We start from the raw sequence: 25333 nt of genomic DNA on the forward strand, positions 1-25333 counted from the left end.
GTTTCATTAAAAAAACTCTGGGGTCAGTTAGATCCTAGTCATATTCAAATAACTCCAGTCATTATGAAAACACTAATTAGCACATTGCTGCATCAACATAAAACACTGTAGGTACTTTCTTGCCGTTTAGTTACTTTATTCATATCTTTGTATGTTTTTGAGTTGAATGAACAAACATAGCAGTAAGATATTAGGAATCTGCAAGATCCCATAGGAATTAACATTCAGATTCATTCTTGATCCTAATGACAACCCCAGTGATCCTTTGGAAGGAAGGGTGGGATATAAATAAAATAAACCAATTAAATAATCAATGCCTGGATAGTTGTACCTCTATACTTACAAACAATAGTCGTAAGTATAGATTATTTCATACTTGTAACACCACATTTGGTAATTGTAAAGCTTTTTTTAAAAACAAAAACTTAATTTGGATCCACTTGACCCTAATCTCAGATTAGTAACCTGTTGTTTTTTCTTCTTCATGTGGAATGGTAAATACCATGTGTGCCCTTTCTGATGAAAATTACCCAGCTGTTGTCCTAACCATAAAGTATAGTGAGCCAGCCTCAGGCAACAGATTTTGGAAGCAGTAGACCTGTTTTTGAATGACTGTTTTTGAAAATATTTTAAAAAGTTGTTCAAGAGTTCTCGGAAACCTCTCTAGAATGTACATGCTCAATGCCTTTCTCTTTAGTTGCTTCTCCAGAAAGAGAGAGGCTAGCAGGAGTGACTTTTTGGTGGGCTCAACAGGAGAGAAGATAGTGACTTGGTCCTTTCATCTCAAGTGCTGAAATGGCTAGAGAAAACAATTTGCAACCTGACAAATTTTCCAGTTCTGTAGACGGTTTTAAACTGAAAGGAAATAGTGCTACCTGTTAAGTTTTGTCAAGGCCACCCATGCTTTCATTTGTTACTATGTTAGGTGAGCCCCCTCCTTTACTTTGCATGAGGCAGTGGCAAATTTGGCAGGAAAGTAAGCAGTTTCCACTTACAATTGCTGACCCTATTTCTGGGTAGAGGGGGAAAAGAATATGAATGCCAATGGAAAGCTCCCCAAGCAAGAAAATGGAGCTGAGCAGTTTTTACACGTAGAACTCTTAACACTGTGATGCAGAGTGAGTTAATGGAATGAATAGAAATCTATATATGCAATATCGGAAATAAATGGTAGCCAGCTAAATTGTTATTTTAGAGGCTGTTGAGTTTTTAAAATATCATGGTGTACCCTCAGTGCTTGAGAGGAGTGCTTCTGTTATGAAACAAACCTTGTAACACTGCTTAGGAAACCATTTTTATTAACACCCCTTAAGCCAGTGGTGGCAAACCTTTTAGAGACTGAGTGTCCAAACTGCAAAAACCGAAACCCACTAATTTATCATCTCCCTCCCTCTTCCCCCCTCGTGCCGGGCGCACTCCCGGTTAGCTGGCTGGCAATGGGGAGGACGGAGCAACCCTGAGACCAGGTGAGCAGCGGCGGCCAGGAGGATAGGGATACATCCCACCCCAGCCAGCCAGCCCAACAGCCAAGCCCGCCCACCTGCTCTCCGCCCGTGATCCCGGCGTGGTCTTCCCCATCTTCCTCCCTCTCTCCAGCAACATCGCCGTGGCAGAGGGGTGAGGTTGGGTTGGGCCAGGCGTGCAGAGAGACGGCAGGCGCAGGTGCCCTCCTAGCCCAAGTAGGTCTGGCCCACGGGGGATGAGAGGCCTGCAGAGAATCGGAGCTGTGGGGGGCAGAAGGGAATGGGCGATGCCTGGCTTGGAGGGGGAGCTGGGAACTACCACCCAACACCGAAAAAAGTGCAGAAAAAAATCACAAGGTCAAATAACGAACACTGTTACGCCCAATCAGAAACAGCCACTGCCGCAACCAATCGAAAAACACCAGTCGCCGAACGCCAGCAAAAAAAAAAGTTCTGGGTTTAAGCAGTGGATGCACACAGTAGCATGGGGAGGAGCGGGAGCACAAATGGAAAAAACAACAAAACTGGGGATGGCCAATGGCGCATGTGCCAGCAGTGAGAGCTTTGTGTGCCCACTCTGGCGCACGTGCCATAGATTCGCCACTGCTGCCTTAAACTATGGAGTGCAGAAGGGCTCAGGATCCAGACTGGCTGTCAGCCCTAAACCTGGATGCTTTAATGGTATATAGTGTGTGTGAGGAGGATGGAGTCTCCATTATGCTTCCAAACGGAAGATAATCATGCAGATTTGCTGTTGGAGGCAATGACTATTGATGTTTACACAGTACTTTTAAAAATATTTTTATATTTGTTATAAAACTTTCCTCTAATAGATCTTAATTCCTTCTACTTTGTATTACAATTGTTCATGCTTCATAGGGGCCTTTGAGACTTGTTCTCCTGTACTCAAGGCCAGGAATGTTTGTGTGTGTGACCTGAGGAAAGGATATGTCAGACATTTCCCCTTCTTAAGTCAAGCTGGGAGCGCCGTGTTGAGATTGACCACAAGTGCTATTCCTCTGCACAAAGGAGTTTACACCTCAAATTCTCTCCCATCTTCCACTTGCATAGCAACAGAAATAATCAAGCATTGGGGAATCCTGTTTATCAGAAAACTTAGTGCCTATGGGGTTAGCTGATAAAATGCCAAGCAGTGGCAGTATAATGGATCAGACTAGGTGGATCAGAATAATCCAAACTCTCTTTTTCTTTTTCATGATTCAGGAAAGTACTTCCAATTAGCATGTATTAAATGTCACTGGCAGATTAGACATTGTGCAGAATGTAGCAACGTACTGTTCACATTCAGGGAATGCTCAAACCATGGTTTGGAGGATTGGGAATAAGTAGCAGTGAACCTTGGGCTCATGCAGGGGTGGGGAACCTTTTCAGCCTGAGTGCCTTGTTCCTTCATGCTTAGCCTTATGCTAGTAGTGTTTGGGGACAGGGGCAAAATGGGCGTGACAAAATTGGGTGGCGCAACAGGTGCAACTCTAGTCTTGGAACAGTAGGCTACAGTCCAGCCATGCAAAGTTCAGGAGGTTTTGCAGTTACTCGTATCAAGCCAACTTTATTTTTTTAAAGCACACTTAAGTGACTTGAGTTTTTACAAGCCATCAAATGTATGGATGTTATGACATTAGCATAGGAGTGAGGTTGCCGCTTTTTCTTGTTTGGAAGTACAGTGGTACCTCGGTTTACAAACTTAATCCATTCCGGAAGTCCGTTATGAAACTGAGGCATGTTTTCCCTAATGAGGCCTCTCACTGCCGGTGCCTTTCCACCATTCAGCTTCCGTTCTTAGACCAAGGTAAAATTCACAACTTGGACACTACTTCCAGTTTTGCAGAGTTTGTAAACCAAATAGTTTGTAAACAGGGCTGTTCTTAAACTGAGATACCACTGTAATAGTAATTATTGCCTTCATCAGTGATTGGCATTATTCTAGTATTCGAAGGGAGGTGCTTCTTTTAAGAATTTTGTTTTGGCAATGTATCCTGGAACCACATGTTGTTCTGTTATTTCTGACAGGAATGCCCAAAGAGAAGTACGATCCACCTGACCCACGGAGGATGTACACAATTATGTCCTCAGAGGAAGCAGCCAATGGAAAAAAGTCACACTGGGCGGAGTTGGAAATAAGTGGTAAGTGGAGACTTATTGGATACACGAGAGTAGCATGGCAAATAGTCTGGTTTTGTGTTTTTTTTAAAAAAAGGATTTTACTTAGTTTTATTAAATGTTTCAGCACAACAATGTGGTTTAAAATCTAAAACATGTTAATTTTTTAAATTTCAGTATCGTAATTAAATTTGTCACCCTTTGTCAAACACAGTGTGAAAGCCTCTTTTGCTTTGTAAAAGACTGAATCTGTGCAAAAAAATCTGGCTTTTAAAAACATCCCAAAACTGCAGTCCACTACACACTTACCTAGAAGTAAGTCTTATTGAACTTGTTGACACTTACTTCTGAGTAGACATGCAGAGGATTGCATTGTAAATTGCTGAAATACTTGTGGAAATGAATGCTGTAAGTTAAATAGATGAAGAATTATTTCTCTCTTCTGTTTTGAGTTTACTTCCAATCTGGATCCTGCCCACAATGTCTTCTGAATCTTCCTGTCTACATGCTTGCTGACAAGCAAAAAAATAAATCTGAAAGCTTGATGACTGAGAACTTCACTTTGCAGAAACTACATTCTCTTGAGCAACTTTTATTTTAATGGTTGTGGATATGGTAATGCTTCGTATCACTTTACCCAATACTAGGCTGAATAGTCTGTTATTTCCTGATTCCCTTTTTCAAATAGTGGTATGTTTTTTGTCTTCCCAATTCCAGCCTCTCATAAGGTCAGAATTTTGCATACTTAAGTTCTTTAAGAGCTTTCAGGTATATGCCATCCAGACCAAGGTTTTTACTGGTAAATCTCTTATTCTCTCTCTTTTTATTTTACGTGTAGATTTAAAAGACCTTCACGTTTTGTCCTGGAGGCATTTCAGTTCTTTAAAACTGATCCTTGTGTGTGTGTGTGTGTGTGTGTGTTAAAAAAAGAAAATTTCCTCTTTACAGGCAACTTACCATTAATATATATGTTTAATTTGATAGCACCATGTTCACTGTTTTCCAATTGATTCAACAAAACTCCCATTTCTCAGCCAATTGTGGATACCTCTTTCCATTAAAGTCCAAGGTCTCTTCCCTCCTAGTCAATTCCATGTTCAAGGACAGCCATCTATTACATCTAGACATGTTATGTGTTGCAATTTTGAATGTAGTCCATGTGAGGGTAATTGTAGCCATTGATTATTACACTTTCTCCTTTATCTGATTTCATTCTCCATCACTTTTGGTCAGGGGAGGGACATTGCATCAGTGCTGCAATCAAATTCATATTTACATAATGTGACTTATGATCTATTCTGCTTTTTGACATTCTAATTAACACTACCCCAACATGGCCTTCCTTGTTCTTTCTGTATATAAAAGGATACCTATATCTCAATGATTGTCATCTTCCTAACAGGTTCCCTTAATGTTGCAACAGCAACATTCTGTTTTAGTACTATGCACCCAGGTTTTTCTCCCTCTGCCTTTGCTTAAAAGCCTCTAGCATTAGAATATAAAAGGCTATATATAGATACATTTCCAAAACTCCTTTTTGTATGCAGTTTCTCCTACAATTCCTTTTTGTCTCTTAAAATCACTGTTATTTTTGTCCTGATAATTTCTAAGCTCTCCATATCCCCTAGTTTAGCCACCTGAGAGTTCCTAAAAGGTGAATCATCCTGAGCCAGATGTCCACCAGCTCCTGTTGTTTTCCCCTCAGAAATCAGTTTAAAAGCTTTGCAACCTTTTTGATGTTAAGAATCAGCCATTTACCCCTGATCTTTAGTTTCTGATTAGAAACATAATAAATGATATATGCTGATTTACTATGCTTTGGCAATTAGCCTATTAGTCAAGTATTCTGTAGGTACTGGTGTAAAGATCTATAAATCTCAAAGGCAGCAAGTTGTCCATACATGCAGGTATTTTATTCTGGTATCAATGAGTTCAGTGATATTTATTGAACTCAGTACAGAGGTTGTTCTACCAAAATGTAATGCCAGATCCTTAAAAAATAAAGATTCTGGAACCTTGGATTTTTTAAAAAGAATCTGATTCTGTTGGGAGATTTCTTAGCATTTCAAAATACGTATCTTTCTCTTTTGGGGATGAATTAGTAGCTATTGTCTAGATCAGTGTTTCCCAACCGGTGTTCCGTGGCACACTAGTGTGCCGCGAGACGTTGCCTGGTGTGCCGTGGGAGGGAGGCGGGCGAGAGCGCAAGGCTTGGGGCGGCAGCTGGGAGCACGGGGCGCCCTTCGGAGGGCTCCGCGTGCTTCGGGCAACAGGCTGCCGCCCCAAGCCTTGCGCGCCCGGCGGGAGCTCCTGCCGGGCGCGCAAGCCGTGCAGACACTCGCCCGAAGCACGGGGAGCCCTCCGGAGGGCTCCCTGTGCTTCGGGCAACAGGCTGCCGCCCCAAGCCTTGCGCGCCTGGCGGGAGCTCCTGCCGGGCGCGCAAGGCTTGCAGACACTCGCCCGAAGCACGGGGAGCCCTCCGGAGGGCTCCCTGTGCTTCGGGCAACAGGCTGCCGCCTCAAGCCTTGCGCGCCCGGCGGGAGCTCCTGCCAGGCGCGCAAGGCTTGCAGACACTCGCCCGAAGCACGGGGAGCCCTCCGGAGGGCTCCCTGTGCTTCGGGCAACAGGCTGCCGCCCCAAGCCTTGCGCGCCCGGCGGGAGCTCCTGCCGGGCGCGCAAGCCTTGCAGACACTCGCCCGAAGCACGGGGAGCCCTCCGGAGGGCTCCCTGTGCTTCGGGCAACAGGCTGCCGCCCCAAGCCTTGCGCGCCCGGCGGGAGCTCCGCGCGGGGCAGACATCTGCAGCTTAGGGAGCCCTGCAGGACTTCCCCGCAGGGCTCTCCAAGCTGCGGATAGCAGCCTGCTGCCCCGCACAAGGGGCGCTCTTAAGCAGAGCGCCCCTCGCGCGGGGCAGACATCTGCAGCTTGGGGAGCCCTGCAGGACTTCCCCGCAGGGCTCTCCAAGCTGCGGATAGCAGCCTGCTGCCCCGCATGAGGGGCGCTCTTAAGCAGAGCGCCCCTCGCGCGGGGCAGACATCTGCAGCTTGGGGAGCCCTGCAGGACTTCCCCGCAGGGCTCTCCAAGCTGCGGATAGCAGCCTGCTGCCCCGCACGAGGGGTGCTCTTAAGCAGAGCGCCCCTCGTGCGGGGCAGACATCTGCAGCTTGGGGAGCCCTGCAGGACTTCCCCGCAGGGCTTTCCAAGCTGCGGATAGCAGCCTGCTGCCCCCCACGAGGGGTGCTCTTAAGCAGAGCGCCCCTTGGGCGGGGCAGACATCTGCAGCTTGGGGAGCCCTGCAGGACTTCCCCGCAGGGCTTTCCAAGCTGCGGATAGCAGCCTGCTGCCCCGCACGAGGGGTGCTCTTAAGCAGAGCGCTCCTTGGGCGGGGCAGACATCTGCAGCTTGGGGAGCCCTGCCGGACTTCCCCGCAGGGCTCTCCGAGCTGCAGATAGCAGCCTGCTGCCCTGCACGAGGGGCGCTCTTAAGCAGAGCGCCCCTCGCGCGGGGCAGACATTCACAGCTTGGAGAGCCCTGCAGGACTTCCCCGCAGGGCTCTCCAAGCTGCGGATAGCAGCCTGCTGCCCCGGACCTGTCCTGAAGGCTTGCAGCGGGAGGAGGGCTTTCCTCCCCACCGCCAACATTCAGAATGCTGTTCTGAATGTTGGCGGTGGGGAGGAAAAACCCTCCTCCCACCGCAAGCCCCGGGAAGAGAGGAGAAGCTGTGCGCCTTCTCTTCTGTTCCCGGACCTCCCACCGCAAGCCTTCAGGACAGGTCCCAGAACAGAGGGGAAGGCGCGCAGCTTCTCCTCTCTTCCCGGGGCTTGCGGTGGGAGGAGGGTTTTTCCTCCCCACCGCCAACATTCAGAACAGCATTCTGAATGTTGGCGGTGGGGAGGAAAGCCCTCCTCCCGCCGCAGGCCTTCAGGACAGGTCCGGGAACAGAGGGGAAGGTGCGCAGCTTCTCCTCTGTTCCCAGGGCTTGCGGTGGGAGGAGGGTTCCCCGCTGTCCCGGAGATTTCCCTATGGGCTTTCGTCTTGCGAAGCAAGCCCATAGGGAAATTCGTCTTGCGAAGCCGCTAAAAAATCGGAAAACCCTTTCGTCTTGCGGGTTTTTCGTTTAGCGAGGCATTCGTCTTGCGGGGCACCACTGTACTTTATATATAGTCAATATAGGCACAGAGTTAATTTTTTAAACATTTTCTAATGGTGGTGTGCCTCGAGATTTTTTTCATGAAACAAGTGTGCCTTTGCCCAAAAAAGGTTGGGAAACACTGGTCTAGATCAGGGGTTCCCAGATGGTGGTGATGCACAAACTTTACTCAAGTGGTCTGCAGCAAGTCTGTAAATATAATTAAATATCATAGAGTATCTAATATAACACATTACAGTTGCTACAACCTGCAGAAAAATCATAAAGTGGTCCATCAAGACCCGCAACAATTTTCAAGTGATCTTGGGGGGGAGGGGAGAGTTTGGGAGCCTGTTGATCCTGCTTCCCTTCCCTCTGATTTCTGCTTTATTATGAAGAAGCATTTGATCACGTTTGAAGCACAAAAGCCTTGAATTCCCATTTCCATAGTGCATCACAAAACTAAACAAAAACAGTGGCGAGTTAAATTTTTGGGCATATATTTCAAATGTATCCGTTGAAATACATTTTAAAATAAAAGACAAATGAGTTGGTGTTTTGGTGGTTGAATTGAAAAGTACCTGACACAAAAAGGGGAAGGAGATAATAGGCAGAAACTGTTTTGCTGTTTTGATTCATTTGCAGAAGTACTTTCACAAATGCAAGACGATACAGAAAATGTTTCCCTCTTGTCTTTCAGGGAAAGTAAGAAGCCTAAGTTCATCCTTGTGGTCACTGACCCACTTAACAGCTTTGCATCTCAGTGACAACTCCTTATCCCGTATTCCTTCAGACATTGCCAAGCTTCACAATCTGGTATATTTGGACCTGTCATCTAATAAAATCCGCAGTTTACCAGCAGAGCTCGGAAACATGGTGTCACTCAGGTAAACAAAATGCATCTGTGAGGCCAGTATGATGTTACTTCAGGTTTCTGTATGGTTTTGTATTGCAGTTTATTAGTAGTAGTAAGTAGTAGTAGTAGTAGTAGTAGTAGTAGTAGTAGTAGTAGTATTTTTTATTATTAAGCAGAAAGCTATCCCAGGTTAGCTTCTTCTTGGCTGATTTATTTCCAATTTGTATTGCAATCTTTCTGCCTTCTGGTGCTTGGGGAGGGCTGAAATATATTGGTGTTCGCTTCTGAACCTGCTCCAAATTTCAGGAGTATATTGCCCAGCTATTCAGAAAGAGGTTAAAGTTCCATTTTGGGCTCTTAGCTTGCTTTATGGATGCTCAGATAAGGAGTCAATTTGAACCTGGATGACTGGTTTCAAACTCCAAAGTTTTTCTAAAAATATTTGTCCTTTATGGGAATAAACAACTGTTCATATTTTTGTTGCTTATTTGAAGTGTTACATTTCCTAAATACCAAATTTGCCATCCCAAGTTGTCTCTTCATGAAATCCTGTAATCTTGTGTGTAATATGTTCCCCTGAAAAAAATGATAAATCCACTTACTTTAATGGTTCTTTTTCCTGCTGGCTTATTGGTAATCCCCATGGCAAGGTTAAAACATTTCTAAGCAAGGATAAAAGCAGCATCCACCTTGATATTCAATACAATACATAAAGGAGTGGTATCATATTGGTCATAATAAGTAGTCACATAAATTTCATAAAGCCTACTATTTTAATTTGTGTGTCATTATTGTGATGCTTTCTCAAAGTTGCTACTAGCAGCTTTCTGAAACAGTTCCGTTATGTGTTACCATATCATTCTTGCATGCATCTGGTATTGGAAGAAGCTGCCAGTGCTGGACAGTCATCTTTTCATACTAAGTGGTCTGCAAGGGTACTTTGACACAGAACCCATGGGCCACACACTGCCTTGTAATGTGGGAAGTGGGGCCAAAATTTGACCACCACCAGCCCAGCCCTTGCACTGCCTTCCCAAAACTGGCTAACAAAGGTGCTGGGCTTTGGGAAGGAGGTGTAAGGCTCTGACAGGGTCCTAGAGCCCTCCCACCACCTTCTGAAAGCTGGGAAAGCACTAATTAGGCTTTGGGAAGGAGGATGGAGGACTCTAGGACCCTGTCAGAGTCTTCATGCCTCCTTCCCAAAGCCCAGCGTCTTGCTTACCCAGCTTTGGGAAGGCAGGTGCAGGAGGACTGCAGCTGGGAGCATCAAATGTTGCTGAGGGCCACCAAAAAGGCCTCAGGGAGTGTGTTGGATTGCCTAGTGCCAGTGTATTCTTCATTTTGCTGCAAGGAGATGTCTGGCAGTCTACTAAAGGTTTCCACTGCATGAAATGCTGAATGAATTGTGAGGAGAAGAAAGGATCAAAGAAGGAAGAAAAGTCTTGTTTCACCTCACCCTCCTCTCGCCCACCTTGTCTATCACCTCCTGTTCCTATGCCTTCTTCACATTGGGGGGAAAGAGAAAATTATTGTGGGGGTGGGGGAATTGTGCTCAGTGGAGGAGCACTTCAGGGTGTGTTTCTACAGAGGGCCAAGCAGACCCTCAGTTATTAGTTCAGGGGCCAAGGTAGTTGAAAGTGCCTAGCTGATCTAGGCTCCTAATCCAGTCCCTGAGAGGATGGCACAACGGCAAAGGTGTCCTCTAGATGCTGCTTGACTCCAGCTTCCATCAGCCCTTGTTGCTAGGATATCAACAACATCTGAAGGGTACCACACTAGGGAATAGGACATCTGTGTGCTTCAAAAGGCTGAGGACTGGATATATTTCTTGGGGGCATGAAGGAACGTTCATCTGTAGTACTCTCCCTTTTGTGCTTACTTAGCTAAGCAATTTTTAAAAGAAGGTAGAGAGTCTCTGCAGTAGCCCAGTTTTCAAATGGTCGTAGGAGGTGATTATGACTAATAAAATAGGAGTTGGAGTCCTTTCATAGATGTTCTTAATGAGCAAAGCTACCCGCTTTCACTTTTATCTCTTCTTCAAGAGTTGGGTTGCTGACTGCCTGGTAAACAATCTTCTCTTACATAGCAGGTTTTCTTAAAAAAAACAAAACCTCAATAGTATATCAGAAGGCTAAAACTATAAAATAGCTCAACTTTCTAGCAGCTTGTGATGAAAAGAAGCTCACGAAATTGTGATTTCAGTGAACTGAGCAATGAATTAAGGCGGGGGTGGTGGTGGTGGTAAAGAGCCCCAGTAGCTTTCTTATAGTTAGCATATTTCTTATAGTAACCACCTTACATTATTTTGTTTAGTAATTTTGACTGTAGGAGTACTTTCTCCATAGATTTGCTTCATTAATGGTTTAACAAGTTTATGTTTAGAAGATGTGCTAGTCAGTTTGCTTTAATTTATCATTGTCTTTAACTACTGCAAAATCAATAATCTTTGCTGTTCAGTTTTCCATTGCTTTTGAAATGTGCTATGTTAGCACAGTTTCTCTTTTGTAGTGAAACAGTTTTCATTTAAAACAATTAACTGTATATATCTTACTACTTTTGTCTTCATGTGACTTGCTAATAGGGAACTCCATTTAAATAACAACCTGTTACGAGTCCTACCATTTGAGCTGGGAAAACTCTTTCAGTTACAGACGTTGGGTTTGAAAGGTATGAATTTTAACTATTTCCCCCATGCCCTTTGTTTGCAATTTTCAGTTGATCTCATTCCTCAGCCAGCCATCACTTTCAAACTGATATTTTAAGAAATAAAATTACTACCTAAACTAGAAATGGCATACTAAGATTCAGGCACTTTGAAATTATGGTTTTTACAAATTTTTCTAATCTGCAATTGTTTTGAAAAACATTTTCCACCTTTATAAGTTGTGTTAATTTTACTGTTTCTTCTTGCCTGTACAACCTTAGAGTCCATATTATATATATAGTGTGTGTCTGTCTGTCTGTCTGTCTGTCTGTCTGTCTGTCTGTCTGTCTGGTTCTTTCTCTCTTCTCTCCTTCCCCCACCCCCGCCACCACTCCAGTTTGGTGATATTTCTACAGAGTGAGAGTCTGAGATTTTCAGCAAAAAACAGTTTCCTGAACTAGACACTTTAAAAATAAAAACCTCATGATGTTCTTGAGGTCTCATTTTCTCACCCTCTTCCCCAAACACTTCTACAGGAAACCCACTTACACAGGATATACTGAATCTCTATCAAGAACCAGATGGAACAAGAAGGCTACTGAATTATTTGCTTGATAACCTGGCAGGTACTGCAAAAAGAAGTAAGTAGTGACTTCCTAGAACACTTCCTTGTGGCATGTAGAATAAATATCATTATCTCATCATTATTATTTTGTCTTCTGCAAATAGTTTCAACAGAACAGCCACCTCCCAGATCTTGGATTATGTTGCAAGAACCAGATCGAACAAGACCAACAGGTAGAACTGAATAAATCTGTGCTTTTTTCCAGTCAGTGAAATTTTGTATTACAGTCATACCTCGGGTTGAATATGCTTCATGTTGAGCACGTTTGAGTTGCGCTCTGCGGCAACCCGGAAGTAACGGAGCGCGTTACTTCCGGATTTCGCCGCTCGCGCATGCGCAGACGCTCAAAATGACGTCATGCGCAGAAGCGATGAAAAGCGGCACACGCGCAGACGTGCCGTCTCTAGTTACATTTGCTTCTGGATGCGAACGGGGCTCCGGAACGGATCCCATTCGCATCCCGAGGTACCACTGTACCTTGCCTGTGCATCCTCTTTCCATTTCACTTTATTTTTTATAGCAAGTAGTATAGGACATTTTAAGGGGGAAGTCATATATGTTTAGAAATTGAAACATCTTGCGTTTCTCATTCTTTTGAAAATATTTTAAATACTACATTATTAATATGGCAGAAATATACTTTTTTTTTTTTTTAAAGGCATTTTCCCATATGTATATCCATTGTACTGTTTGGAAATCTGTAAAGCTGTCTGAATAAAAACACCACCACCAAAACTGGATGCTGTCCAAATGATGGCACAGCCATTCATGGCATCTTTAGAAGCGAATTATCAAAGAACATAAGTGGATGTTAAAATCAGAATTAAGTGTGGCCTCAAACCACGTAGATCCATTTCGTCATAATGGCAACCCAATCCTATATATCATGTTTGCTCACCAGTTAAGTGCTGAGTTTTGTGTGGCTTATGTCCTGATACATGTGCATAGGATTGTAGCTTAGTTACGAAACAAAGCTTCAATTGATTTAGACCTGAAATTCAATAAGAGCTCCTAAGTAGTTTAAGGGTTACCCTCATCTTGGAAAAAGTTCTTTATATAAGCTGGCTTTATGCTGGCTACGGTAACAGCTATTGACCCTGTAGGGGAAGTTTTGTGCTTCATTCCAACACAGATTGAACCAGTACATTATATTGCATTGTCTGCCTATTTGGTGAATGGTGGAACTACCAACCTAGTTTCTAGAGAGAGAAAATCTAAATAATGCTGCATTATTATAGGTCAGCTGCTCAAATATATCTTGGAGCTAAAGTAAGCAAAGCCTAAAGCTGATCAACTTATTTAAAGGGAAAGTGAAAAATGTATGTTTAAAACAGACAATTTCTCTGTCTAAGTAAAACTCTCTTATACTGCAGCCCTGTTTTCTGTCATGTGTTACAATGTCCTCTGTGATAAATATGCTACTCGGCAGCTATATGGCTACTGCCCATCATGGGCATTGAACTGGGAATACAGAAAAAAGGCTATTATGCAGGAAATCTTAAGCTGTAATGCAGACATCATAAGTCTTCAGGTGAGAAATGACTTTGTTCTTTTTTGTTCATGTATGCATCCATTTTTAAATGTTTTTAACTTAAGCAATTTTCTTTCTACCTATAAGATGTGAATCATTACAAGACCCCTATAATATGCTCTTAAGCCTGCTCTGAGAACTATTTGGATGAAATTCCAATAATACAGTAAAATGAATAGGGAACTAGTAAAGGATGCCTATGAAGCTTAAATATTTGTTGTTGTCTTTACTCCCCACCCACTCAGTGAGAGTCGCTTCCTGATTTATCATCCCTGTGTCGAGATTCATTTGCTCTCCCATCTGTTAGAAGGCTGGGTTACGTGGCTGCAGATGATGTGCCAAACCAGCAGATGCAGTGAAAAGAGTTGCAGAGCTTTTCTGCCAGGGATTACATGGGCCTTGAAGCAGAAAACAGGAATTAGGGTCAACCCTGCTGGCCAATAGACATTTCACCAAGCCAGGGAAATTCTGTTCTGTTTATTAAAGATCATAGCCTGCCCTGTCTTTAAGAGCTTGAGGTGGGCAACAGTCGATCAAAAATGTATATAAAATACGTAAATTGCTGTTAAAATGGGTCACAACTCTGTCCAGGTATTTTCCCCTTTCCTCCCTTCTGTATGTTCCCCTCCTTCCATTGTCTTTTCCTCCCTTCCATTGTTGCTTAAAATATCCAGTTTCTTGCATTCTGACCTGGTTGATTTTCCTAGTGTTGTGGACATACTTCTGTCTCTGAACTAGTCTAGTGTGTATCTTCTGTTCTGATTACCTTTTCTGAAGGACTCTGCTACACACTATTTTATTGCGTGTAGCAGAGTGCAACAGACAATTTTGTTTCACAGCAGAGATTTGTACTGTAGTTTTCTCTGGAAGCTGTTGGTTGCTGCATCCAAGTTTGTGGAGGGGTTTCTATTAATTTGCAGGTTCTCCAGCTGTTGAAGATAGTTGCATGTGGAAGCCTTATATTTTTGCTCCTTAAGTTCTTAAAGCTGCGCATTTTGGTCACAGAAAAACTCAGTATTGCTACTCGTATTAAGTAACTGCAAGATTGTTTTTGCAGTTGTTAATGTACTCTGAATTCTTTAATACAATGGCTGGGGTTCACTTAATGTTTGACTCAAGATGATGATTTTGTGGAAAGGAGTTCAGTGACCAAGGCATCTGATTTTCTGTGGGCTCCAGATTTAATAGCTTGGCAGGGATAAAGTTTAATTGGGATTTTTCAAACAAATATTTTTGTGACTTTGTACTATTACTGTTCTCAACAGTCTTCCGCATTGGGTCCTTTATATACCCTATAAACTTCCAGCTGTTCTACTTTTATATTTAATTTAATTGCTTACTCCATTGTGTCCTCGGATATGTGGTGCCTTTTGAATTTTAGACTGTTTCCATCAGTCACTATTTAGATGGAGGGGAGGGGAAACTGCTAGATCAGCTGACAGTGTCTCTATGACTATTCTTACTATTTTACTCATCCTGAGCTACATGCTTTGCAGGCATGCTAAAATGGCACATTTTATTCTGGACTGGCGTTGTGGCTTAATCCATTTCACAGTAATGCAATCTGATGACTGCTTGTTATATTGACTTGGAGCATCCGCTGAGTGGAGTTTGAATCATGTGACACTTCTGCCAGCAGAAGGGGGTAGTTGACTTTCACAGACTCCTTCCCATTGCAGCTCCTTGTGTCCCCCATCTCCAGATGGAGGTATCCCACTCTTCCTTAGAAAGCTCAGAGCAGCTTACACGACCCACCAGTTATCTGTTTCCTAGGTGTTTTGACAGTACGTCAACTAGCTTGAACAGTCTTCTAGCATCAGGTCATCCCAGACTGTTAGCTATGCTGTGGGTTGAACCTGGCTCACAATGCTGTTTTTAGTAATCTGCAACTGTCTTTTGAAATCAGGTGCATATTTTTATCTTTGAAAAGCACCGCTTCTCCCTTGGGTGCAACAGTATTGTTAGAAACTCTTAGAGGCTCAGGAAACAGGAAGGTGTGTGTACTAGTGGTGTATTTATGGTGCATGTGTAGCACTGGTCACACCCATTGATGGCATGTGAGCCTCAAAGCCCTCTGGTCAAAAATGTTAGCTATTCCTGTGTTAGGCTCTCTATCCTGAAGGGAGGTACACTGATGATGGATTCCTCCTGCTGCTTTGTTCCTACCGTATTGTATATGGTTGGCAGACAAGTCAGAGTCCCACATAAGCTGTTCTACAGAAAGGCATATGTATACATACATATCAGTAAAATAAAATGTAACACTAGTTCTTCTCCCCCATTATTTCAGTTGCTGTCTTTTCACATTATACTTTCTCAATGGACATAAGTTCAGAGTCCTGCTTTAAAGGGGTATCCAGAAGAGACTTGATCTTCGTTGGAGACTTTGAATTCATTTTCAAAGTTGCATTGTGCATTTGATAGTTCACCTAATTCTTGCACTGTCTTACATTTTAGGAGGTTGAAACTGAGCAGTACTACAGTTTTTTCCTAGCAGAATTGAAAGAGCGTGGATACAACGGATTCTTCAGTCCGAAATCCAGAGCTAGGACAATGTCAGAACAAGAGAGAAAACATGTTGATGGTTGTGCAATATTTTTCAAGACAGAAAAGTAAGATAAAACTTGTATCTTGTTCCCTGGCTACAGTGAATGAGGTTGCACAGCAACATCAGTTTTTAATCCTCTATGAAACCAGAGGCAGTCCTGTAGCTTTGTTTTCAATGTATTTCGTGTCATTATACTATAAATTCTTGTTGCAAAGGGATTATTTCAGTAATTTGGGGAGCCTATCAATACTTTGGCTGTTTAGGACTAGGTAACTTGAGTAGTAAAATTGTTCACTCATGAAATATGAATAAAGTAGTGGCCTATGAATTCTCATAATAGTTCACAGCTTTTGGTGGAATGGTGAATAGTAATGATTATATTTATTTAAGAAAATGTCTGCATGTTGGCTTGTATGTGTTCGAGCATTTATGATGGCCACAGTTGTGGTAAGCTGTCACAGCCATTATATTCACATTGAGAAGTCTAGTTACCTAATTTCTGTCAGCTGTGCAGATAGAATATGTGAATCATATTGTGATAAAATGATAAATACGGTGTTATGTGCAGATCTTGCTTTAAATTGATTTTATTGCTTTCAGGTTCACCTTGGTTCAGAAGCATACTGTTGAATTTAATCAGCTGGCTATGGCAAACTCAGAAGGATCAGAAGCAATGCTGAACAGAGTAATGACAAAAGACAACATTGGAGTTGCTGTGTTGCTAGAGCTACGAAAGGAGTTAATAGAAATGTCATGTAAGTAAATGCAAATCCAGTTTTCGACTGGACTCCGCAGCCATCTTCCACATGTACACACATACCCTTTGCTGCTTTGGAAAAGAGTTGAGAACTGGTTTATCTACCAGTTCTGGTAACTGAAACTCATACCCAATGGATAGGAGAAGTCTCTACTTCTGACTTTGAGAACTTAGTGTGAAGTGAAAAACCTTCCAAGGAGATGCAGACAGTTGCTTAACCACAAAATTTGTTTTTGCCCACCACTACCAGCTAAATTTTTTGTATACTGTTTAAGGTGTATGTGTAGTAGTCATGCTGCCCCAAACTGGAGAATGGTTTTTCATGCATCTACCTGTCAATACAACTTTTAAAATGTACTGTAACCCCCCCCCCCTTTTTTAAAAAAAATTGGTTTTAGTTTAAAGGGGAAGTGAAATCGGATCAAAGTGGAATGAGGAGATGTGAAGATTCTTGAGGCTAGAAAAAGATTTCTAAGTCACTATTTTCTCATCTCCGTGTCTGTGCTTTCCTACTGGCCATGATTTGTTCCTTTGACTGCCCTAGTATTTGCGCACATCTGCGGTAAAGATGCTGCTTAGCTTAGTATAGATGACAAACTGTATTTGCAGGTGATGAATGTAGCCTGTATTTTAAGTTAAGTAAATACTAATACACTTTGTCACTGCAAACAGTATCTGTCTAGATTGCCGAATTCTTTTGTGTGGTACTTGTCTTTATTGCTGTATGGGGAAGGTAATGACTGACAAATACTGCAGTTAAAATGCATATTATGTTTGCTAGAAAATTGTGTATATAATAGCTTAGAACTTATTTGCAGTCCATCACAGTAGCTGTTCGTTACCATGTCGATAATGCAATAAAGCCAGCAGAGGGAGCACAGAGTCCTTTTTTGTTTTAAACTCATAAAATGGCTGGTTGAGATAAGGAATCCTGTATTTGTAATGTCCCAGTTAATTACTGCTGATTAGTTTGATATATCTCTTTAGCAGTATTTTTAAAGCCCCTTTCACCAGTGCAACCTATGTAGTGAAGTATCACTGCTGTTTTCTGAAGGGTTTTTTATTTTCCATTTTAGCAGGCAAACCACACCCAGGAATGGATAAACAGCTGGTCCTTGTAGCAAATGCACACATGCACTGGGACCCGGAGTATTCTGATGTGAAGCTGGTTCAGACCATGATGTTCCTTTCTGAGGTAAAGAACATAATAGACAAAGCCTCTCGGAGTCTCAAGCCTGGTATTTCGGGAGAACATGCAACAATTCCACTTGTATTGTGTGCAGATCTGAATTCTCTGCCAGATTCAGGTAAGCGCAGCCATATTCCACTTGCTGAAGTGTTGTAACACCGCATTTGCTGAAACTGCTGGAAGTTGAATAAAACTTGATAGTGAAAGAGGCTCACAGAGCCATTTTGAAGGCTGTGCAGAAATGAACTTGAGGGATGGCTCTCAGAGCTCACCAGCCGATAGACACCGAAAGCCCTCTTGACTGCACTAGTGAGTTCCTCATGAAGGGCTCCCCGGCTCAGACTCCCTGGTAAAGTTCCCTGTGTGTGCCGAGAGAGTCTGCTTGCCAAGAAACAGTTGCATGCCCGCTTCAAGCTCTCAATTGTTCCATTGCAGCCATGTCTTTATTTGTCCACATATAATGGCAGGTGAGCATGATTTTGGGGAAACAGCCTCACAGGACAAATTAGGACCCCTGTGAGCTGGAAGTTTACCACCATTAAATCAGAGACGTCTAGTCTAACCCTTCACCCTTAATCAAATCTTATGATCCCTAAATTCCAGCCAAGAGAGTGAGTGTATGGAGGGTGGATTGTACTATGAGATGGATCATCCATCATGAATGTAATACTACTTAAGAGGGATAGGTTGCTTGTTGTTTTTTAAAAAAACATTTCCTTCGCCCTAGGTGTGGTTGAATATTTGAGTACCGGTGGAGTGGAGACAAACCATAAAGATTTTAAGGAACTGAGATACAATGAAAGTCTCACTAACTTCAGTTGTAATGGGAAAAATGGAACCACCAATGGAAGGATTACTCATGGTTTCAAGTTGAAGAGTGCCTATGAGAATGGCCTAATGCCTTATACGAATTACACATTTGATTTCAAGGTGAGAGTTGAAATAAATTCCCATTGCACTATTACTGTTTTATTGCTTATGCAGCATAGGTGTGCAAGATGTTTGATGAAGTATTAAAACAAAAATGGAAGGGTTCATAACAAATTAATTGTCAGGTATTAAGTTTTGGAAGCACTTTTGAAGAGAGGAAAGCAGGCTGATAATTGAAAAGGATTCTCTCCCAGTCACAGGAAACAGCTCAACAGCAGTAGCCATTGCTTGTGCTTAAGAGGCCCATGGCCATGGGAAGGTGGTGACCGAAAAGTTGCCTAACTTTACACAATAATTCCTAAGGGTAATATTGCCTCTTCAGAGGTATTAACAAGCAATAAATGTGAATCTCAGTAGCACAGCATGTGAACACCTTATGATAACTAACTCTTTAAGAATTATCTCAGAGTTTCTCTCCTAACATTCAGTGATTTTATAGCGGTTGACAGTAAAACAAATAACACATTTTAAAAAATCATTTATTTACCCAGCTTTATTTATTTATATCCAGCTTTCTAAGGCAAGTTGTCATAAAGTATGTTACAATAAGTGTGTTAACATCTAAATAAAACAGACAAGAACATGAAATCCGCAGTGAAATCAAGGGCAAGGCAAAGCATAAATGACCATGAAAAGAGCTCATGTTGCAACAAGACTATCTTACAGTAAGCTGCCGCCAGAACACTAGAAGGGGTAATACTAAACCTATAGCCTGAAAAGGGGCATTTCACAGTTCTGGGTCAGCCGTAGAAATGGACTTGCTTTGAGCATGATGAAATCTGAAGCAGGACATTGCATCTCTTTTCAAACTCAGAGAATTATTATTATTATTAATATTATTGAAATCATTTAGAACATAAATCATTTACACCAGCAACAAAAACAGAACAAACCACTACCCTTGACCCCCCCCAAAGCAAAACAAACAAGACAGTAAAACAGAACCAAACAGTAAAACAAAAAATAAAAGAAAAAAATTGTCACCTATATATACACCATATTTTCATTCCAAATTCTTCTTTCTTGACTTCCTTCATCCTGTACCCGGTTTTCTATTTTCTCCTTCTAAACCGTCTCTTTTTTGAATTATTTTTATGATTTTTCCAAGTTAATCAAAACAAAACCAGGTATTTATTTGGGGGCACTGCTTTTTAAAATATTTTCTACATTTTCCCCATTCTTTCTGGAACTTTTTTGGCTGTTATTTATTATTTATACCCCACCATCTGGCTGGGTTTCCCCAGCCACTCTGGGCAGCTCCCAGTTGAATATTAAAAACACAATACAGCATTAAACATTTAAAAACTTCCCTAAACAGGGCTGCCTTCAGATGTCTTTTAAAAGTAGGATAGAATCATATGAGAACAAGTGGTCCTCAGTGTGTCTGGGATCCATACCATTTAGGCACCTGAATTTGCTTTGGGACCATGACCGTAGTCAGGGTAGGTGCTTCAGCACTAGAGTTATGTGGTTACTGAAGTCCATACCTGATATCAGTTGAAATCAGTTGCTTCCAGTTGTGTGTCTTCCATTTCTGAAAATTTTCACTCCATTTTCTCTCTTTTCCAAAGGGTATTATTGACTACATCTTCTACTCTAAACCTCAGCTGAATATTCTTGGCATCCTGGGACCTTTGGATCACCATTGGCTAATAGAGAACAATATAAGTGGCTGTCCACACCCGCTCATTCCTTCTGACCACTTCTCACTTTTTGCACAACTGGAGCTGGTGCTGCCTTTCCTGCCCCCGGTAAATGGAATCCATCTGCCTAGCAGGAGGTAGTCAAGTACATTTTAGAGGGCAACCTCAGTCTGATTTGTAAAATTGTAAAATCTGAATATAGAGGAGTGAGGTATGGCCAACAGGGATCTTTCTTAATGATCTTAATTTTAAATCTAATTATTTCATAAAGAAATAGTAAAAGCCAGGTGCTATCAGACACACAATTCTGAGCCCAACATGCTTTATTTACTGTTAGACAGGGACTGGTGCGTTGGCACCTCTCTTAGATTTGTTACAAGTAACCTGTTCTATCCAATGTAATATTTCATGCCTTGAAAATAGGGAATTACTATAATAAATTCTCTTCGCACAGATATCTGTAGCACTACTTTTTTGAGGCCAGTAGTAAAACATCAAAAGACCATTCTTCCATACTTCACTCCCTTCTTTTTCGGACTTGTTTGTTTGTAAAATATAGAATTTGAATTTAGCCTTTATTGATTGTATATGAACAACAGAAAACCTGATTTATGAGATTTTGTACTTTAAAAAAAAACAACAACCAGATTTGGAAAATGATTGTATTGTAAACTAAGGCTAAATTTTTATCTGTTTCCTGTGTTAGAAAGGCCAGCTTGTAAAAGAAGTTGCAGCAGGTTTTCTCTGCTAATGATTTGCACTGTTAGGGTTTTTAGCCCTTATGTACTACTTCATTTTTTAAAATTGAGAACACTGCTTTTAAATCTAAATTTGGTTAAATGATAACAAATTTCTTCAAGCTAGTTAACATACATTCATTTCTTTCTTTCTTTTAACTTAAAGCAACAGCGCAAACTTGTTCTCGGAACAGATAAGCTAAGCAGTGACTGATTAGGCTTTGTGGATTGATAGCCCTTATCGATATCTACATTCTAACCTTTTTCTGCCAGAAGTGGAAGGGCAGAATATTGTGTGAAAGCTTCTTAGTTTCTGTGTTAAGTCACTCGTTTCCTATCTCCACTGTGCCTGCTTCATTTTGTTCTCAATTAGCACTGCCTGTGCATGCAGAGAGAACCTGTGCATCCTCTTTTATTTTTTTTAAAATAATGTTAACATTTTGTGAAAATTTTATGAAGATACTTTTGTATAAGCTGTGGCATCTATTTTTTTTTTTCCTTTGCGAGGCGTTGAATATCACTTTTTGAACACGTTCAGATGGTGGGTACACAAATTCTAAGCTTCTGATACCCATGCACTGCTTCTTTCAGTGTCATTGCACAATGCTGTTTGTTTGGTTTGTTCTCCCCTCTCCACTTAATACTATCATGTGAAGTCCCCTTTCAGTTGAAGCATCTTCCTCAGTCATTCCTCGGTCGTCATTCCTTGAAGCTAAAAGTATACCGTCTTCTGTTCTATGAAGCAGTGTAACTAGAGATGCATTTTCAGTACAGGTTCCCTAGACAACATTTCAGATCGAGCATTAAAGTGACCAAGTCCTATTCTACAAAGTGTCAACAAAACCAAGGTTGTAGTATGCCCTCATAGTGCCATTAGTGTTTGAAAGCCAAGTATATATACGGTATATATAAATATATATATATATATATATATATAAAATCTGTCCATAAAAGGGAAATTCTATCTAATCCTTAGCAAACATACCTTCATTAATAAGTCTGTTTCTTATTTAGAGAGAGAACTTGGTCAAACTGCTTTTGTTTCAACTGCAGGCAGAGAAACAAAAGCTCTTTCTTGAATTGAGAAATTCTGAATATAATGAATTAAAAAATGGGTAATAATGATTGAAAATTTTATAAAGAAACTATAGGCACTTAGAAGTGCGTGACCATTTTGTTTTAAAGAATACAATAAAATTGCAACAAGTTCATGTTTAGCAAACAAGCGTTTAAAATTTTTTAGAAGGAAAAGTCCAGATCTTGAATCCTTGTCTAGGACCTGATTTTTCTTTTGTTACATGTTTTTTTAGTTGTGCAAACACCAAACATGTCCAGTTTATAATCAGTACATCGGAATGCTGGTAATAATTGATGTAGTAGATTCAATTAGTAATGTTGCTTTTTCTGTTCTTGTTTTTTGGGTTTGGGGGTTATTTTGTACAAGTGTGAATAAAAGGTGTTTTACTCATGTTTCCTTAACAATGTGTTGGTAATGTGCATCATGACAATTTTCAGTGGCAATGGAGCCAATTTAGCTTGTCATACTCAGCAACCTATTTTGTTTCCTGATTATCTGGATTATTTAATTGTATGTCCAGAAAGCTTTATGGAAGGGAAGCACTTATTCATTTTATATTCCTTAGAAGGGATTAATTTTTCCTTTTAAGCTGGAGCTTGAGTGCACTTGGTAAATCCTAAAGGTTTAAGCTTTACACATGCGTTTTCACCTTTCTTTGTTCAATCTTAAATATATATCTATCTATATGAATTTATGGCAGCACATTAAAAGGTTACAGCCCGTTCATGTACTCAAGGACTCTGTTCTTGCCTGGACATGTTGCAATCTATGGGCACTTGAAATTCCTTTTCCATGTTTGGCATAATAAGATTATTGAAGTATGAGAGCTCAAAAAAATAAAAAAACCTGATCCCCCTTGACTTCAGTGAGCCTTTGGTCAGATCCCACAGTACTGAAGTGACACGCTGAGGAAATACTCTGCATCTCTGCAGAATAAGAAGTTGCACCTAATGTGTCTGGCAGTCAATATCAGAATAGTCATACTTTTAATACAGTTTTCTGCATCAAACAAATTCATACATTTCATAAATGAATGCAATAAACTATATGTGTTCACAAAATGCTAATTTCCAATAATCCTAACACTTATCTTAAGGTGGCTTTGGATGTTGCCATAACAAATGTTCAGTGTTTCTTAATGTAATCACATGATTATTATTTTTTAAGGACGTAGAGCATTGATGGTCATGAGGATCCCTTTCCCCATTCCCCAGTTTAATCAAACTAGATGTCTGACTAGGGATGGTCACATATTGAAAAACCTAATACCTACAGCCTGCCCATTTCTGGATAAAAATGATCTTAAGGCGATAAAATAAATTATGGTGGAATGTAAGCAGGAAATATAAAATATATGGGATTCTCTATTTTAAAGACAGTGACAGAAAAAGCTCTAGGAAATGTGTGTAATTATTCTGTCCCTTTTTTATTTGTGGGCTCAAGCCTCAGTTGTAAAGCTATCCATTCAGGATGCAAACTTGCATCTGAAAACTCTGATAAAGTTATTTGAATTCTGCTGTGGCTTAAATGTCTAAAAGTAGCTTCAGATGTCAAGTTCCCACTTTTATCTATGGGACAAAGAACTCAAAGCCAAAATAATTGCACTAACATTTTCAGCAGAATTAAGCGCACTGCAAATTTTTCAAGTCAAATTTACTACTGCTTATGTAGTGACTCTGTTTTTTCCCATCCAGCCTGACTCAGTGTTTTAGTATATGTTAACTCCTGCTATACTTTTTGGTTGTCTAAGCTTTTTTAAAATGTAGGTATCTTGGTATGCTTAAGTAGTATCTAAAAATTAGAATACCTAGTCTTTATTCACAGTACTTCTGTATAACGTGTAATGCACTGGACTAACTCTTGTTTACCATATGTGTAACAAAAAAAAAAACAAAAACAAAAACCAGCACATCATCTGCACTAAGCTCAAAGAATGTTGCATTTGTCTATAGGCAGCTCTTCAATAAGATAAATGGGAAATTGAAAATGGTCTGATGGTAAACAAGGGCTTTTACTGTTCTCTTCAGTGGAACTTTCTTCTTGGTCAAATTTTAACTAGCTAGTATTATATTTATATACAGGGTTGTCTTTTTTTTCTTTACCAATGTATTTTCCTACTCATAGCTGACCAATAAATTCAAAATCTGTTTCAAATTTCTTTTGAAGTCTAATTTACCTTTTTCACCTCCGCCTGTAAAACAGACAGGGTCTCTGGGATTGCTGTTACATTAAGTGTTTAATTCCCGGTCCTGACTGCAAAAAGAATAAGGCTGCAGATGGGAAGCAGCACATGTCCAGTCCTGAAGCAGAGATCTCTGTGCAGGCCTGTCCAGTTTCTTGGCCTCTAGGCTTTCCTTTTCTGTCTCGAAGAGAATTAAAAACTTTCTCAGGATCCCGGGTAAAGCTGATGGGCAGGACATGCAGGTTCCACTATCAGAACACAATGTGTTCCCAGGGAATTGTTCATTAGGCGAGCTTTCACATAACAAGCTGATGGTTTTCCATAATTTCCCATGAGAACATTTCTAATCTGTGATTTGTCTGATCTTGTTCCTTCTCTTCATGGTTTCCACCCAAAATGGCTGCCACTGGCCAGCAAAACACAAGTAAGGAAGCGGGCAAACTCCATCTGTTCAGAAATCTGAGTCAGCCATTCGTGTACAGTGGTACCTCAGGTTCCATACGCTTCAGGTTACAGAGTCCGCTAACCCACAAATATTTCCTCTGGTTAAGAACTTTGCTTCAGGATGAGAACAGAAATCTCGTGGTGGCGGTGCAGCGGCAGCAGGAGGCCCCATTAGCTAAAGTGGTGCTTCAGGTTAAGAACAGTTTCAGGTTAAGTACAGACCTCTGGAATGAATTAAGTACTTAACCCAAGGTACCACTGTAGTGCGGTTTGGGTATAAAATTGACATTTTGGATAACACTCGTTCTGATAGTAGGACCTGCAGGTATGCCACTAACAGTCAGGTGTGCTATTTAATGAATGTGTTACAATAAGGGAAGGCAGCTACTGGAAAGAAACTATCATGCATACCTCGGTAAAACCTATTCTAGCGTTCCAGTAAATGTCAGAATGCAGTC

At 41.3% G+C, this 25333-nt stretch overlaps 1 protein-coding gene across 4 annotated transcripts in view; it reads left to right on the top strand.

Moving 5' to 3' along the window:
• The window catches only part of CNOT6 (CCR4-NOT transcription complex subunit 6), a 39530-nt gene extending 15127 nt beyond the window's left edge, over positions 1 to 24403 (top strand). For 3 of the 4 annotated variants that reach the window (XM_081851257.1, XM_081851256.1, XM_081851255.1), the window contains 11 exons: positions 3495 to 3608; positions 8412 to 8598; positions 11149 to 11234; positions 11748 to 11852; positions 11941 to 12009; positions 13210 to 13367; positions 15825 to 15979; positions 16516 to 16670; positions 17749 to 17979; positions 18589 to 18791; positions 20363 to 24403. In XM_081851257.1, the coding sequence (XP_081707383.1) occupies positions 3497 to 3608; positions 8412 to 8598; positions 11149 to 11234; positions 11748 to 11852; positions 11941 to 12009; positions 13210 to 13367; positions 15825 to 15979; positions 16516 to 16670; positions 17749 to 17979; positions 18589 to 18791; positions 20363 to 20575 (1674 nt within the window). In that variant the 5' untranslated portion in view covers positions 3495 to 3496 and the 3' untranslated portion in view covers positions 20576 to 24403. Of the gene's footprint in view, positions 1 to 3494; positions 3609 to 8411; positions 8599 to 11148; positions 11235 to 11747; positions 11853 to 11940; positions 12010 to 13209; positions 13368 to 15824; positions 15980 to 16515; positions 16671 to 17748; positions 17980 to 18588; positions 18792 to 20362 lie in introns of those variants that run through there. The other variant, XM_081851254.1, reaches the window with a different exon arrangement.
• Positions 24404 to 25333: the final 930 nt, after the last annotated feature.

This window comes from Podarcis erhardii, assembly GCF_964252035.2.
Source record: "Podarcis erhardii genome assembly, chromosome: 2".
NCBI classification, from domain to species: Eukaryota; Metazoa; Chordata; class Lepidosauria; order Squamata; family Lacertidae; genus Podarcis; species Podarcis erhardii.